The 18,323-nt window shown below is 44.2% G+C and overlaps 1 protein-coding gene across 3 annotated transcripts in view; it reads left to right on the forward strand.

Moving 5' to 3' along the window:
* Window positions 1–18,323, forward strand: part of sbf2 (SET binding factor 2) — a 364,253-nt gene that overhangs the window by 121,468 nt on the left and 224,462 nt on the right. For all 3 annotated transcript variants that reach the window (XM_056278149.1, XM_056278150.1, XM_056278151.1), the window contains exon 6: window positions 11,625–11,730. In XM_056278149.1, the coding sequence (XP_056134124.1) occupies window positions 11,625–11,730 (106 nt within the window). The remainder of the gene's footprint in view (window positions 1–11,624; window positions 11,731–18,323) is intronic.

Consider the following 18,323-nt stretch of genomic DNA (forward strand, 5'->3'; position numbering starts at 1 on the left):
ACACACACACACACACACACACACACACACACACACACACACACACACATACACACACCACAAAAACAGGACGCAGTTTAATTATGGAAGGAATTAATATATGTTAACTTAACTCTAATATAACACTATTTGTCATTTCATTTCCTGTACTTGTGTACAGGAAATGAAACAAAACATTTAAACTAAACCAACAACAAAAAAAAATCACTCTCCAGAGAACGAACACCAGCCAGGATGACTGTCGGAACTGCCGGTCTGCATGGGCTAGCAGTTAGCTTAGCCTGCCCCGCTTCCGTGTCCTGTCAGACCGCCCTCAGTGTTTCCTCTTCGGGCGCAGCTTCGGTCAGGGCCGTGGTCCTTGGGCCCACAGGATGCTGCAGGCCAAGCTCCCTCAGCTGATCCAACGCCAGCTCTCCCAGCCAGACACCTTCGATACACCATATACGATATGCCATAATGGGCAATAGGTGTTTATGTGGGCTACTAGACAGCTATAACATTAGCAGAGTAGCTGGCACACATTTGAATAGCTAAGTAAATGTTTATGTTAGCTAGACGATCGGTACCATGTAAGATGTAGCTCCTCCACATCCACTTTAAACACTCGCCATCAGAGACCGGAATTAATCTCTGAATATTTGAATTAATATAACGACAATATAAACGCCTCTCTCAAATAATGTTTTATCTGTAATATAGGCTGGGTCCTCTACACTGTTCAACCAAATACACACCCTGGCTATTATTGGAAGTCTTATGGGTCATTGTAATATTAGCTAGCTAGCTAGCTTAAATATGGATCTGGCTGAGGATAAGTTAATTCACATCAGGCGGCATACGCAGTGTGGTTATGTTTTAAATCAGGTTATTCTGTTGATGGGTGGACGTTATCTTTGTTTGAACTAAATGACTTATGAGGCATCTGTCACGGGACTAGCCCATGGTCCTAGCCTTCACCACACCAGTCACTAGACTCACACAGTGAAGATGCAACTCTGGCGTGCTTAAGAGATGCAACAGACATGGAATCTGGGAAACAATCCAATAGTCCAATGGGAGTGATGAAGAACGACAGGATTAGGAACGAGTATATTAGAGGGACAGCTCAGGTTGGACGGTTTGGAGACAAAACAAGAGGCAAGATTGAGATGGTTTGGACATGTGTGGAGGAGAGATGCTGGGTATGTTGGGAGAAGGATGCTGAATATGGAGCTGCCAGGGAAGAGGAAAAGAGGAAGGCCAAAGAGGAGGTTTATGGATGTGGTGAGGGAGGAAATGCAGGTGGCTGGTGTGACAGGAAGGTGCAGGAAGAGATGGAAACAGATGATCCGCTGTGGCGCCCCCTAACGGGAGCAGTCAAAAGTAGTAATAGTAGTATTGGTAGTAGTTGTAGATAGTCCAATAGCAAGCAAAGGTATCAGGATGAAGTAAACTGTTAACTTCTTTTCCCAAATTTGTACTTAGTTTAGTATCAAGAGTTCAGACCACTGAGCAGGATATATAGGGGGCGACTTAAACAAAACCTTCAAAAAGCGTTGTGTTTGTGTGTGAATTATTTCAAAAGTGGGGTCAGCTTCTATTAATACAAATTTTCGATGACATAATTTATTTATAAATAATTTATTGGGGGGGGGGGGAAACTTCATGTTTTTCAAAAATTGTAAGGGACACATCCCCCTTCAACCCCCCTGAGATCTGCGCTCAGGCCTCTCGCTCAACTTCCTCCTGACTGCTGCACACACTGCAGGCAGAGAGCCAACTTAGACAAGGGGGTCGCACCAGGTTATGTCATTTTGTGTTCCTGTTGTGAGGTGATTGTTTGTAGAGATTGTGGCTAGGCACTCACTACACGTTTATTGCCCTGTAAATCAAGTTCTAGCACAAGTTGAAGGAATGTTTTTGTTTTTTGCTGCTTTAAAAAGAATGATTTACGTGTGCTGTCCAGACGATGTGGAATTCCTTGGTGAGATGGTGCCAGTGATTGCTGTGTAACCAAGTTTGTCCAGGGTGAAATGTTCCTAAACACATTTTTTGGCTGGATCGGACCAGCGGGCCAGCCCTACAAAAAGCCAATGTCCGTGACTAAGTACTCATGTTTGAAGTGACTAAGTGATCAAGTTACATCGCCGGGCCAGTGGATCAGGTGACCAACAACGTCACTGAAGTTACACGAATGGTCGGCCAACCAACTCCTTCACTGGTAAACTCAAAAATGGGAGTTTTCTCATTGGCCATTGCTCTTTCAAAATGAATCGGCGCAGCGGTTCCAGCTCATTCCGCATTTATCACATGCTAACGAACGGAATATATTACTGTTCGTGGATACTACTGAAAGGCTAAAAAGGGAGTATTTTGCTGCTCTTTGCACATCTGGTTATGTAGTGTAATAATACAGCATGGAGCAGAGCAGGAGAGAACACAGCTCTCCGTGTGCCGAGAGGCATGAGGGAGAGCCACAGTTAAAGCCCCCCAAATAATGATTACTCTGAACAAAGACTCAATGCAGAACAAGTCTTGGAGAAAGGAGAGGCATCCGCAGATAAACAGATGAAAGAAAAGGGGGAGTTAACAGACAATTAGAATAGTTATAATTACAAGTAAATTAAGTTCTCTTACAAATCACACATCCATGAAGATATGAGTGAAAAATATTGTTCTTGCAACTGCATTTATTTGGTTTTTTTTAACCCCCCCCCCTTTCTCCCCAATTGTACTTGGCCAATTACCCCACTCTTCCGAGCTGTCCCGGTGGCTGCTCCACCCCCTCTGCTGATCCGGGGAGGGCTGCAAACTACCACATGTCTCCTCCCATACATGTGGAGTCCCCAGCTGCTTCTTTTCACCTGACAGTGAGGTGTTTCACCAGGCAGATGTATCATGTGGGAGGATCACGCTATTCCCCCCAGTTCCCCCTCCCCCCCAAACAGGTGCCCTGACCGAACAGAGGAGGCACTAGTGCAGCGACCAGGACACATACCCACATCCGGCTTCCCACCCACAGACACAGCCAATTGTGTCTGTAGGGACGCCCGACCAAGTTGGAGGTAACACGGGGATTCAAACCACGATCCCCATGTTGGTAGGCAACGGAATAGACCACTACCTTACCCGGACACCACTTTATTGTAGGTTTATGTTTGTATTACTTGAAGCAAAAATATGTTGGAGTTGGAGTAGGGTGTGACAGGGATGTAAAGGTATTTCAATACATTTCAAGCATAACGGAAAAATGTATGATTAAAACTGACACTGCAAAACTAGCTGCTTGACATTGAAGTCACACTAGATGCAGTGAAGTCACACTAGAAGCAGTGAAGTCACACTAGAAGCAGTGAAGTCACCCTAGATGCAGTGAAGTCACACTAGAAGCAGTGAGGTCACACTAGAAGCAGTGAAGTCACACTAGATGCAGTGAAGTCACACTAGATGCAGTGATGTCACACTAGAAGCAGTGAAGTCACACTAGAAGCAGTGAAGTCACACTAGATGCAGTGAAGTCATATTAGATGCAGTGAGGTCAACTGTCCAGCACCTCTCCCGCTTGCTGTCATCTGCGTCTGCAGCCGTGTTGCCTTGCTGATGGATGTCTCTCCACACCTGGTTAAGATAAATTAAATAAATGAAAATAACCTACATCAGATCAACAACTAACCGAATTTCCACAAGTATTAAAAGCATGTGGATTAGATCCTTCTGTACATTATTTTTACACACCAGAAATACCAAGAATTTCCGCCACTTTTTGTCTGTTTCTCGGTACATTACCAGAGAGGGACCATATAGATTGGGACTATTAAACAGGGTTATAATTTGGTTTGAGTGATGGGATGACTATATCAGCAATCAGCGATTCGCTGAGTCCAGTCAATCGGCAGTTGGTTTTTTGGGTGATTTTTTTTTTTGGTGCGATTTTTGTCTTTTTATTTTACTAATTTAATGGTCTGCCTCCTTGAGAATTCAACTTGGTAACTAATTCATCTGTAAAGCGCAATTCCAAGCATGCGCGAAAAGAACCTGGTAGGTGGAGCTGGGCCATGTGCACATTCTTGGTGCACTGATTCCAGTCTTTCATCAAACAGGGCGCACTGAACAAAATGTTATGTCGGACTGACTTAATATTATTATGTCAAGTGGTTGCACGAAAGACATTTATCTAGATCCAGATGTATTTTTTTTAAGTTGAGTGTACTTATTATTTTTTAGTAATTTCAGATGAATTATATTTATAATATAGCTCAACTATTTTGAGTAGAATTTATTCTAAAGTAACCGAGCACATTTCCTCCCGCTGGGGGATTCGACCTGGAGTTTACTGCACCACAAGGCGACGTCGCAAACCGCTCAATTAAAGGGGGCAACAACCCCCAAAGCGGAGGTGCTCTGGATGCTAAATACTGTAGCTAAACACTAGTCCTACAACACCAACAAGGGCATAGGTGAGCTTTACAAGCCATTAAATTGTCAGTTGACACTGGCAACACTTGTTTTGTTTTATTCACTGTCCACAAACTAATAAAAAAGTCCAACAAGACAAACACTTAATTCACTATGTGCTAAACTGGAGAGAGGACAGTACATCACGTTAACTTAACTCCTATAACGTTACTTAAGTCAACATTACTCTAACGTACACAACTAGCTAACATTAAGCTAGCAGCTGTAACGTTAGCTAACATTAACTTATAGCAATAGCTAACAACTAATGTTTTTTTCTATCAAATTGTTTGAAAGAGTAAAGACAACCCTGTTTAAGTAAAAATATAAAATATCCATGGTATTAAATTGCTTACTTACCGAAACTGCAGTCTTGGATATGCCGACATCATTCCAGCAGCCACCAACCGAAACCCTCACGTGAAAAACAGGAAGAAGAAAAAAAAAACGCCTTCAGAACAAAGTGGCGGCACGTGTCTGCACATGCGCATATTTTTTCTAATTACTTTTAAATGAATGAAATTAACTTGTTTTAAGCGAGGGCAGTGCATTTTGAAATTCATTTGAAAAAACAAGTAGGAATAACTAACACATTAAAATGTATAAAATAAGCCAGATTAAAACATATAACATTTACTGGGGGTCACAAATCAGTTTTTTCAGTGCAGTGACTAAATGATGATTAAGCTATCTTCAGTAGTTGCTGCCTGGTCGATTGGTGCTGAAAAACATCAATTCATGAATCATATTTGTGAACTAGACCAAAAACTGTATGTGCAGTTGTGCCCCCTGATCATTTAATAGCTTAGTTATCCCCACCTGTTTGTTCATGTGGAGGCTGCAAGCGGAGGCTTCCTTCTCTGACGCCATCGGACTTCATCATGCTCCGCAGACTTACACTCGCAATAGCCGAACGGGTCATACCAGAGTCACAATGCAACTTCCGAAACGATAGAGGGACAGTTGACATGATCTTTGTCACATGCCAGCTCCAGGAGAAATGCTGGGAACAGCACAATGATTTATACATAGCATTGATAGACCTCTCAAAGGCATTTGATACAGTTAACCGAACCCTGCAGTGGCAAGTCCTGAAGAAATTTGGATGTCCATCCAAGTTTATCAGTTTCACTCAGGAATGATGGCCCGAGTGGTAGTGGTGAACCACAGTTCTGAGCCCTGTGGTGTGCAGACTGGAGTCAGACAAGGCTGTGTGCTAGCCTCAGTCCTGTTCAATATCTTCTTAGTGTCTGTTACAACACTGTTCCGAAGGAGAATGGAGAAGCAGGTTGGAGTCACCATTGGCTTGATGGTACCTGATTCAATATCAGGAGGTTTCGAGCAACCACCAAGTTGACCTCTGAGAACATCATTGAGCTACAGTATGCCAACGATTGTGTCCTGGTAGCCCACACACCAGAAGCCCTACAAAACACTGTGTTGGTAGTTGTAACTGCATACAGGAGAATGGGACTGATCATCAACACCCAGAAGACAGAGGTAATCTGTCAGATGATTGCCGGCCTCCCAAGCCACCCAACAACCTTCACAGCAGAAGGGCAACAGCTGGCCACTGTTCCTGCCTTAGAATATCTGGGAAGCATACTATCTGACACCTGTACAATGGATGATGAGATTCAGCATCGCCTCAAACAAGCCTTAACATCTTTTGGTCATCTAAGGAGAAAGGTTTTTCAGAACGGCAACCCCAATCTCCACACCAAAGTGCTTGTTTACAGAGCAGTGTGCATCTCCACACTGTTTTAGTGTTATTCGTCCATCGCAAGTGACGAGGACCATCTAGTCATCCTGTGATGGATGACTGATGACTTGCGCGATGATTAAAGTGAGGAAGAGTTGCGCACCATCAACCCCACTCTCTCGTCCGAGACCACCTACTACCCGTGGCAAGACTAAGTAAGACGACTAGCAATGGAGACGAATGCAGATTTTTCCTCAGGGTTTCTTCCCGAAGCCTTTCCCGTGGGTGAGTATACCCGCAAGGCAGCGGAGGTTTTAAATCGGAGTTTTCCTTCTCCTAGATGAACTGCCTGACATGGCTAGCAAGCTTCATCTACTGCTATTGTTGTGAGGCATGGACCATCTACAGCCACCATCTCAGAAGCTTTGAGGCCTTCAATGTGAGATGTCTCCAGAGGATCCTCAGCATTACTTGGGAGGACAGAATGCCACACACAGAATTGTTGGAACGGGCAGACAGTTACAGTGTGGAGTCTACCCTAAACCAACATTAACTCAGGTGGCTTGGGCATGCGAATATGCCCAGCCAATGACTCCCACGTAAAGTCCTCTACGGCCAACTACACCTTGGTAAACGCACTGCTGGTGGGCAGAAGAAGCGGTTCAAAGACCAAATGAAGACCACACTGAAAAGATACCAGATCAACCCCTCTACTTTGGAGGAACTTGCCTCCTGCCGCACCATCTGGCGCTTTCATGTCTCATAGGGAGTGAATTACATGGAAAACCAGTTCACACAACACCATGTAGCAAAGCGTGCGAAGAGGCATGCTCACAAAGCTAGCATGCTCGCAAAACTGTGTGTCAGCTAGCCCTCCCAGCATCACTTGTACATGCCCTATTGGCAACCGCAACTGTGCATCCAGGATCAGACTATTCAGACACCAAAACACTCACAAATAGGAGAAGATGGTCATCATCGGATATGATGGACAACCAGCAAGCATGCCTTCTCTGACGCCATCTGACTTTCTTTTTTCTTTTTTTTCAAATTAAGTCATGTCGGAAGCAGTTCAGCCCGTCTTTATAGCTTATTGCTTAGCGAAGATCTCCAGGTGATTTATTTTGTTTAATTGAAGATGTCGTGTTTATAGTTTAATGTTTACAGCCAAGAAGACTGCATTGGTTGGGGCAGCAGCAGCATGAAGCACCTGAACTTTCTTAGGATTAGGAGAGAATCCTCCATCTGAGAATATGTATCCGAAAAAGTCCAAAGTGGTTTGTGCGTATGAGCACTTGGCCTTGTTGAGAGTCAGGTTCTTCTCCTTCAGTCGCTGAAATTTTGCTCTGAGAGCAACACCAAAATGTCATCACTTAGGCTGATAACTCCTGGGATTCCATCCAGGGATTGTTGAATGACATTTTGGAAGACCTCTGCAGCCAAAGAAACTCCCCAAACTCAGTCTTTTGAGCCATCGAAAGAATGGCTCTAGTTCTAGCTGATGATATCCACAGTTTAAATCCAGCTTTGAGAAGAACCTGGTTCCATTGAGTGATTGTATCACGTCATCTACCGTAGGTGTGAGATGTCTGTCTCTTTTGATAGCCTGATTTGGTATCCTCAGGTCCACGCAAATACGCACTGCTTCTAGGTATTTTGGCTTTGGAACAGGGACAATTGGAGAGACCATTCACTTTCTCAATGATGTCAGGGTCCCCTAGATGTTGCAATTCAGCCTCAGTTCGCTTCCACACATGAAAGAGCACTCTTCTGTGAGGTTGTGTGACTGGAGGAACATCTTTCCTTATATTTAACAAGACTTGAAAGTCATTCAATTTGCCCACCCCATGAAAAAGGTCAGCAAACTCAGTGAGGAGATCATTTATTGTATTCACTTCTCTCTGGTTTGAGGTTGTTCTGAGCTGCACTGGCTGTTGTGGAGATGTGTGAAGTGCGTTAGCAATTTTGATTAGTCCCAGTTGACTGGCATTATCATAGCCAAGTAAACTGCCGTTACTTCCTTGTAGTAGATGGAATGTTGCATTTATAACTTGTGATTTGGATTCCACCAAAGAAGTTAATTTTCCAATGGCAGGCAATGGGTTGCATGAACCGTAAGGGGAGATGGGAAATGTGCATTTGGTGAGTGAGGGCTTATATCTCAATCTTTGATAAGTTGTTTCATCAATAATGCTCACAGTTGCCCCTGTACCAAGCATCACTTTCATATTGTAGTCACCAACTTTATCTTTACATGTGAAAGATTTGCTTTTGGTCGTGAAACTGTAAAGATACTCCTCCGAAGACTGTGTCTGCATTACTTGCTGCTTGAGATGTGATACTACTGGTGTGTCCATAATGCACTTCATGTCGACCTCTGATGCCGCCTTGTGGCCATTTAGAACGACAGCATTTTGCAAAATGTCCTTGTTTTCCAAAAGCATGCATATTTTCCCCCATGCTGGGCATGGCATTCCTTCACGGAGGGGAAAGATACCAGGGCAGTTGTAACATCTTTTTTTTACAGCTCTCCTCCCCATATCTACAGCCCGAACATCTTCCCTTGGATTTCCTTGAGCTGCATTTTGTTGTGTTTGTTCCATTCTTGATGCTTGAATCTCACCAAGTGCCATGGTTCTGCCAAGTGAGAGGAGCTCAGTCAATGTCATCTCTGGTTTCTGTAGCGCTTGATGCCGCAGTTTATTACATGTGCACGTTTGAATGATCCTAGTTTTGATCTCTCTTTTAACATCAGGAAAGACACAGGTTGCTGCTAATTGCCACAGTCTTGTGTGATCGGAGTCAAGTGTTTCCCCTGCTAGTGGTTTAGCTTGCCTGCATTTGTATGTCACATAGGCTGTGTTAATTTTAGGGGAGGAGTACTCAATCAGTTTGTCTTTTGCGCATTTATAGTCCTTTGCTCCCCCCATGGTGAGCACATCAAAGATGTCCTGAACACCTTCTCCTGCATAATGTAGAAGCATTGCACGTTTTCTTGTACCATCCTTTATAGCTAGAGCAATTATGAAGTTTTCAAAACGCTGTAACCACTTCTTCCAATGAACAGATGAGTTCTGATCTTCATTGATATTGTAACGATCATGAATGACTAGACCCGCTAGCCCTTGGCTAATGGGTCGGACCCTTTTGTCAACTGGTTAGCGCAGCCGCACGTGGTGCGGGTGACCCGGGTTCGCATCCCGGCTGTGGCAGTTCCCAGCTCCCCCCTGAATTCGCTACATTGGTGTCAGAAGTGGGATGGTGAGACCGTGAGGCCATCGGTGGCGCGTGCACCCAGAGGTGTGAGGGAACTGATATGCTGAAGCATGGGGATGCGCTTCCCGAAGGAGGGGGGTAGTGTAACGACCACAAATGACTACACTCGCTAGCCCTTGGCTAACGGGTCAGCCCTTAAGTCGACTGGTTCACGAAGTCGCCCATGGTATGGGTGACCTGGGTTCACGTCCCAGCTGCGGCGGTTCCCGGCTGCCCCCTGAATTTGCTACAATATCAAAAGCAGGGAACGATGGCAATGCAGCAGCCATGTTTTTGAAAAAAAAAATGGAATCCTCGTCGCCAGTGTAAAATTCTAAAATCTAATTCCGAGGCAGCAATGGCACAACAGATGGAGCAATGAGGAAGCTGCCATCCACCTGGCTCTGGTGTTGGAGGGAAGTGCTTTGCAGATGTTCCTTGACCTAGCCCCAGCAGAGCAGCAGGACCTCTAAGCCCTGACCATGGCGCTGGAGAGGCGATTCGGGCAACAGCTCTTCACTGACCAGAGCAGAGAGCAGCTAGCCAGCCACCACCAAGAGAGGGAGAGAGAGCCTGGTACCTTCACCGTAGATGTGAGGCTACACGTCCAACATGGTTACCCGCAATTCAGCACAGCCACCCAAGAAGAGCTGGCCCTCCACGCTTTCTCACGGGGATTCACGCTGGAGCAGTTGTACCAGTGTTTGCCTCACCGTGCCCTAGTCCCTCACTGAGGCTCTCTGTGAAGCTGAACGGGCCATGGTCGTATTCTCCACGTGGCTTACCCAGCAGAAGGCCACAGCTGTCTAACTGCACATCAGGTTGGCCGACAAAGAGGATGCAGTCTACCAAGTTTGGCTTCCACCACAGCAGTCTCGGCGATGGCCTCCAAAATCCAGGCGACGTCCACTGCAGCTGACTGACTGACGGCTGTTATTGGTGTGATGAGCCTGGTCACAACATTGCAAAAATAAGACCCTCTCTCACATGCCCTGCTGCTGAGATACTAATCCATGCCTTCATCTCCTCCCGCCTTGATTACTGCAACTCACTCCTCTGTGGCATCAGTGCTAGCTCTATCAAGAGACTCCAATTGGTCCAGAACGCATCCGCCCGACTTTTAACAGCAGACCAGGCTCCCTCAGCCTGGTCTGCTATATCCAGTGGGCCCAGGGACCACGGCCCTGCCTGGAGCTACACCCGAAGAGGGAGCACCGAGGGCGGGCAGTGCGCCCTTGACAGCGGGGCAGGCTAAGCTAACTGCTAGCCCATACAGACCAGCAGTGTTGCACTGAGTGGACTGTATTGTTAACTGTTTGTGTGTTGTTGTTGTTTTTTTTTTTGCTTTGTTCTCTCTGTTTTTGTATGTTTTTGGTGGTGTTGTTTTTGGAAGTGTCGTACTGCCGTGGGCTGGGTTAAACGAAATTTTGTTTCTTTTGTGTACGCAAGTACATGAAAGAAATGACAATAAATTGTTCCTGATTCCTGACTGGGAGAAGGATTCTGAATGTGGAGCTGCCAGGAAAGAGGAAAAGAGGAAGGCCAAAGAGGAGGTTTATGGATGTGGTGAGAGAGGACATGCAGGTGACAGAGGAAGATGCAGCAGGCAGGACAAGATGGAAACGGTTTATCCGCTGTGGTGACCCCTAACGGGAGCAGCCAAAAGTAGTAGTAGTAGTAGTAGAAGATTTAATTTAGGTTTCCTTTCCTCTAAGACAGCAAATTCATTTAGTTGTGTAATTTGTACTGTGTTGGTTTCATGTATTTATATGTTTTTTTAATCCTTTTTGATCTATTCACCCAGTTGACTGATTGATTGACTGTGTTGTTTTTATCTTGTGCTTCTGACTGCAAGCCAAGTTTCCATTTGTGACTATAAAGTCGCTGGAAGTGAAAATTCAGTCCTGCAGCTGTTGGCTTTGTTTTTGGAGCTTTATGCAAGCAGCTTAGTTTGGGTGTTATATTTCAGTGTCACTCAGACTTGATCCTTATGAAATTCTTTTATATAAAACTGCCACCTATAAGAGGCTTACACTCACCATGGCAGTCACGTGGTGTTCAGTAGGTGGTGTCCCCTCCAGCTGCTTGCATTTCTTATATCTGTCATATTTTTTGGGTTTCGCACTGCTCTGTCCTGTATATGTGGGGGCTGTAGACGTTTTCTTGAAAAGCTCTGAACTCTAGACAATGTTTTCTCCTTTTTGACCTTTACTTCTTTTCCTTTCCTTTGCAGAAGTTGTTTTCTCTTGGAGCAGGGGATCGACAGCTCATCCAGACTCCTCTGAACAACAATCTGCCCATAACAGGCAAGAGTGTGGCCCTGCTCTTCCAGCAGCTAGGTGGGTCCTGGAGCTGCCATCAGTACTGCGCAGCTACAAGTCACTAAATCAGATGAGGAGTGAACATAACCTAATGTTCATGACCAGTGTGTGTGACTGCGTGTCAGGTTGTTTAGTTGGAGTTGATATAGAGCTTACTTTATACAGCAAATTTACCACAACAGCTTCCTGCTGCACTTTGTCATGTATCCACACACCATTTTGGTGCTAAACTATTTCAGAGGCTTACATGGCAGGCGTCGGTAATGTGACAGTAATGTGAACTGCTCTAACAAGATTTGTCGTAGTCAAGTTTCTGCCTTTGTTTTCATACCTTTAATTAAACGGTTTAGTTTGTGGGACATATTTCAGATTCATTCAGCAAGATGACATGGTTTTACTTTGTCCTGGACTAGAAAGATGACATGGCTTTACTTTGTCCTGGACTAGAAAGGTGATATGGTTTTACTTTGCCCTGGACTAGAAAGATGACATGGTTTTACTTTGTCCTGGACTAGAAAGATGACATGGTTTTACTTTGTCCTGGACTAGAAAGATGACATGGTTTTACTTTGTCCTGGACTAGAAAGATGACGTGGTTTTACTTTGTCATGGACTAGAAAGGGGACATGGTTTTACTTATTCGCGGACTAGAAAGGGGACATGGTTTTGCTTTGTCCCAGGCTAGAAAGATTACATGGTTTTGCCTTGTCCCAGACTAGAAAGTTGACATGGTTTTGCTTTATCCCGGACTAGAAAGGTGACATGGTTTTACTTTGTCCCGGACTAGAAAGGTGACATGGTTTTACTTATTCCTGGACTAGAAAGGGGACATGGTTTTACTTATTCCCGGACTAGAAAGGGGACATGGTTTTGCTTTGTCCCAGGCTAGAAAGGTGACAAGGTTTTACTTGGTCCCGCACTAGAAAGATGACATGGTTTTACTTGGCCCTGAACTAGAAAGATGACATGGTTTTACTTTGTCCAGAACTAGAAAGATGACATGGTTTTACTTGGTCCCGGACTAGAAAGGACCACATGAGGAAAATGAGATGCAGTTTGGTGGCCAGCTTTACCATGTTTGCACAAATTAAAACTTGTTAGGGTTGAAATGATTCTGGTCCATCTAGGCAATGGGTACTTTGTAAGAAATACACGGAGGCGCCTGGGTAACGTAGCGGTCTATTCTGTTGCCTATCAACACAGGGGTCGGCAGTTCGAATCCCCGTGTTACCTTCGGCTTGGTCGGGCATCACTACAGACACAATTGGCTGTGTCTGCGGGTGGGAAGCCGGATGTATAAAAAGTAAAAATACACAGCGCCTGACTCATCTTGACTGCTCCTGACAGTGTGGTGTTTAAGTCTGTTCGATAAAACAACGCTTTACTGCCGCTATAAAGCCAAAGCCTTAACGTTAACGGTAAAACGAACCGTTGTGTAACGTCCCTAAATAACATGGGGAAAAATGGCGAGAATGGCTCTGATGTTTCATAATCTGCACTTCACTGTCCATGAAGTTTAGAAAAAAATTAATACCAAAACTTTTATTTTTAATCCAAAAGTGTCCCATGTTAAAGCTCAACTGATAAGAAGAAGGTGCTTCAAGGCAGAATAAATCACATTTCTTCTCTCTCAGCATCCTCTACTCAGACACATACACAGTCCCATGTCTGCTGAAGTCATGAGGAATGTAGTATATAGTCATGTATATAGTCATGTAGTACATAGTCATGTAGTAGATAGTCGTGTACAAGGTCCGAAATTAACTTTCTGGCTTACTGGCACGGGACTGGTAGATGAAAAAATCTCCCGGCCAAGCATATTTTTTTCCGGCCAAAATAATTAGTAGCTTTTTTTGTGCCATACATACGTTTTCAGTACATATCAATGAGAGAATAAGGTATTGTGTTGACTAAAAGCTTTTAAAAATGTGACAAGAGCAGATCTGAAGCAAAAATATTTTTATGTAAAATTAGTTAGTGGTTAAAAGATAAAATGTTACAAGTATGATTTCATGTTTTATTTGCAGTATTATCATAACTACTCGAGTACTCCACATGCCCGTCCCTAGTCCCAGACTACTTCTCACTCTACAGCAGCCACTCTCTTTGCACCATCCATGAAGCCTGGCCTCCTGCTCCTGACAGTCTTGGTGCCACAGATCAACAGCACTGGTTGGGTCATACTCCCTGATCTCGGGAGATGACAACTGCACCATCAGTAGATCCCAGAGTGTGTCTGAGTTGAGGTTGGACCGCCAGTCAGTTTTAACCTGTTTCATGGTGTTGCAGCTAGCACACAGCTAACATTAGTGCAAGCTAGGTGTCACACACTAGTGCTAGTTGGCTAACGTTAGCTACAGCCAGCACTTTGTTTACGCAGTATAAGGATATTTTGAGATGACAAGTTAATTCACTTACTCGCACATCCATTCAAAGTCGGAGAGTGGTCTCGCCTTCTTGCCAATGGCATGCACAGTCCTAAACATGTTCTACATTTTCATGCTGGTCTGCTCAGACATGGCTATTAGCGTCTTTATGGAGGATGTTGCGAGGAGACGCTCCAATTTAGCCTGAGAGGCCTTCATACAGGTAATGTGACATCTGGGGGTCTCATGTCCCTTGGTATTTTCTACCTTCATTATCTTTTTCTTAACATAATTTATTTCTGATTTTTCCCTTTTTTTCTCCCAATTTAGTGGCCAATCGATCCCTATTTTAGTTCAAACACCCACCCTCATACTGCATGCGTTCGCCAGCTGCATCTCTCCGGCCAGCAGTCTCGAAGGAGACGCCTCACCACTTTCATGACAAGGCGAATCCAGGTCGAACCACTGCTTTTTCTGACACACACAGAGACGCATTCATGTGACAAACACAAGCCGACTCCGCCCCCCTCCCGAAGACAGCGTTGCCAATTGTTGCTGCTTCATGGAGTCCGGCCATAGTCGGATCTGACGAGACTGGAGTGCGAACCCCGGTCCCCAGTCGGCAACTACATCGACACAAAGCCGCTGCTTAGACCACTACACCATCGCGGCCCCTCTACCTTCATTATCTTGTCACCGATGACAAATGAATTGCTACGGTTTTTAGGATCCTGGCGACAAACGCAGCAACTCATTATCACGGTCTGTGCATTATACTCCAGCCAGCCTCTCGCAGCTCCTTTATCGTCATGCCTCCACTTTTTACTAAACTTTCTTTTTTTCAGTTTGGTGGTGATGGTGGCTTCTTCCTCCTCTTCGGGGCATGGTTGTCTTATTGATGGTGGTTTTGCACCTTCTAAATCTCGCCACGTAACTGGTGTTGCTGGCTAACGTTAGTTAAAAGAATAGAGTAGGCTAGTACCGAGTGTGACGGTGCTGCTGTCGTTGTTCCTCTCGAGTGTGTGCGTAATGTTACCTGCCAGTAACATCTAGCAACATTCTAATGCACTTTGATTGGTTAGTTCTGTTATTGTTGTTGCTATGTTATTGTTCTAATGCACTTTGGTTGGTTAATTTCTGTTATTGTTGTTGCTATGATATTGCTGTTGCTAAGGAGAGAGAGAGGGAGAGAGATGGGGGGGATTAAGTGGTTGGATTTCACTTTTTTTGTTACTCGCCATGTGGCGGGTAGGCTTCTGAGATTTACTCGCCAATCAGAAAACCTACTCGCATTTGGCGGGTGGCGAGTGTTAATTTTGGACTCTGGTCATGTAGTATATATTCATGTAGTATATAGTCATGTAGTACATAGTCATGTAGTTTATAGTCATGTAGTATATAGTAATGTAGCATATAGTCATGTAGTACATAGTCATATAGTACATAGTCATGTAGTATATAGTAATGTAGTATATAGTCATGTTTTCCAGTTTTCTTCCTTTATTTGTTCAGACCAAGTTGTGAACTTGCAAATCCAGGATACATAACCAGAATGACTGAGGTCACGTGGAAGTCATGTCTGTGGTCATTGTGGATGCACTAGAATAAAACAGATGGGTTGTGCCTTGACATAAACTTTAACTGTGGTCTACATCAGTCTTCACCAGCTTGGTTTTGTTAACCGATTCATCAGGTTATCCTAACACTTCCACAAAACAAATAGGATTCAATAGTTCACATGTCTGGGAAAGTAGTCTACGTACGTCATCGCTCTCGATACAGGCCAGTTCCATAATCTCGCTGTCATTTAAACTATGCAAGAGATGGAAGTTGTTTTTCCTCTGTCTCTTGTTTTATTGTGGAGGACTGTATCTGTCTGTTGTTTTACTGTGGAGGGCTGTATCTGTCTGTTGTTTTATTGTGGAGGACTGTATCTATCTGTTGTTTTACTATGGAGGACTGTATCTATCTGTTGTTTTATTGTGGAGGACTGTGTCTGTCTCTTGTTTTACAGCCAAATCGTCTCAGTTTAAGCGGAGATAGCTGAATGTGTCATGACTGTTTGGTTACTCTGTCAAACTATTTGTTAGACTGTTCGTTGACGTTAGCATCATGCACACTTGTCCCAGTAAGGTCATCAATGAGCTCCAACAGGCTAGCTGTGTTGTGTACGTCAGATTTTCAGGCAACACTGCTGCAAGAATGATAGGTGACCTATAATCCTACAAATGGAATATAGTAGGGCTGTCTGATGAACTGCCATCCTGTGTGCTTTATACTGCTCTGTCTTGTAACATGTGCTCACTAATAGTCATCAGGAAGAACATAGACATCTTCTGGTCCATGGCCTGATTGTATATCCTGTAACATGTGCTCACTAATAGTCATCAGGAAGAACATGGACATCTTCTGGTCCATGACCTGATTGTATATCTTGTCACTTGTGCTCACTAATAGTCATCAGGAAGAGCATAGACATCTTCTGGTCCTTGGCCTGATTGTATATCTTGCAACATGTGCTCACTAACGGTCATCCAGAAGAACATAGACATCTTCTGGTCCATGGCATGATTATATATCTTGTAACATGTGCTCACTAATAGTCATCAGGAAGAACATAGACATCTTCTGGTCCTTGGCCTGATTGTATATCTTGCAACATGTGCTCACTAACGGTCATCCAGAAGAACATAGACATCTTCTGGTCCATGGCATGATTATATATCTTGTAACATGTGCTCACTAATAGTCATCAGGAATAACATAGACATCTTCTGGTCCATGGCCTGATTGTATATCTTGTAACATGTCCTCAACTAATAGCCATCGGGAAGAACATAGACATCTTCTGGTCCGTGGCCTGATTGTATATATTGTAACATGTGCTCACTAACGGTCATCCAGAAGAACATAGACATCTTCTGGTCCATGGCATGATTGTATATCTTGTAACATGTGCTCACTAATAGTCATCAGGAAGAACATAGACATCTTCCGGTCCATGGCCTGATTATATATCTTGTAACATGTCCTCACTAATAGTCATCGGGAAGAACATAGACATCTTCTGGTCCTTGGCCTGATTGTATATATTGTAACATGTGCTCACTAATAGTCTTCGGGAAGAACATAGACATCTTCTGGTCCATGGCCTGATTGTATATCTTGTAACGTGCTCACTAATAGTCATCAGGAAGAACATAGACATCTTCTGGTCCATGGCATGATTATATATCTCGTAACATGTGCTCACTAATAGTCATCAGAAAGAACATAGACATCTTCTGGTCCATGGCCCGATTGTATATCTGGTAACATGTGCTCACTAATAGTCATCCAGAAGAACACAGACATCTTCTGGTCCATGGCCTGCTTGTATATCTGCTGTCTGTTACCATTCATCTGTTATACTTCTGACAATACCTGACTGATAATTATTATTTTTGGCTGCGTCCCAAATCCCAATTTAATTATATTGGCTAATAATATATCACAATTTTTGTGTCCGATTGTGTAGCATAGCCATATTTACAATGCAAATTATGATTCCTGAAAGGTAGATCCTTTTGAGGACAATATTGCAATTTACACAACATTCAGCATTTCGTTTGCATGAGCTTCTGAAGCATATCATGAGTGTTTAGAACTGCTGATAATGTCAGTCGTTCGCAGGCCTGCTGGACTCATATCGTGGGTGTTAGGAACTGCTGATAGTGTCAGTCGTTCTCAGGCCTGCTGGACTCGCCTGTGTTTGGTGACAAAACATGTCGTGCCTCTCCCTTTCAGGCAGGTTAGCTGAACGACCACACGTAAGTATGGAGAAGCAGCATATTGTGTCCAGTCATTAGGTCATCCCTTTGTCCATATAAGGTGTGGATGTGGAGGCCAGTGAGCAGGCATGTGTCAGGTCCACACGCTGCTCTGCGTGCACAGGTCACCCCAGTCACTGGAAAGGAATGTACATGGAGCATGTCACACACTGCACAGGAAATGCACCCCCCCCCCCCAGGGGGAAGAAGGTAGGAGCAACTATCAGCAGGCTTGCTGTTTGTTGTTTACTGCCTTTGTCCCTTGTGTTGTTGGGTCGGCTACTGTCCTTTTTTGTGCTCAGGGCTCGGAAACGTGTCACTGTTTCCATAAAATAAGGAAACAGCAGAAGGGCAACAGACGAGCTGAACCCAGATACCATACATAAACTGATGCCTATGAGGTGTAATTTCCAAACCAAGTCCCATAGCATGGTCA

This window comes from Lampris incognitus, chromosome 4 (genome assembly GCF_029633865.1).
Source record: "Lampris incognitus isolate fLamInc1 chromosome 4, fLamInc1.hap2, whole genome shotgun sequence".
Lineage (NCBI taxonomy): Eukaryota > Metazoa > Chordata > Actinopteri > Lampriformes > Lampridae > Lampris > Lampris incognitus.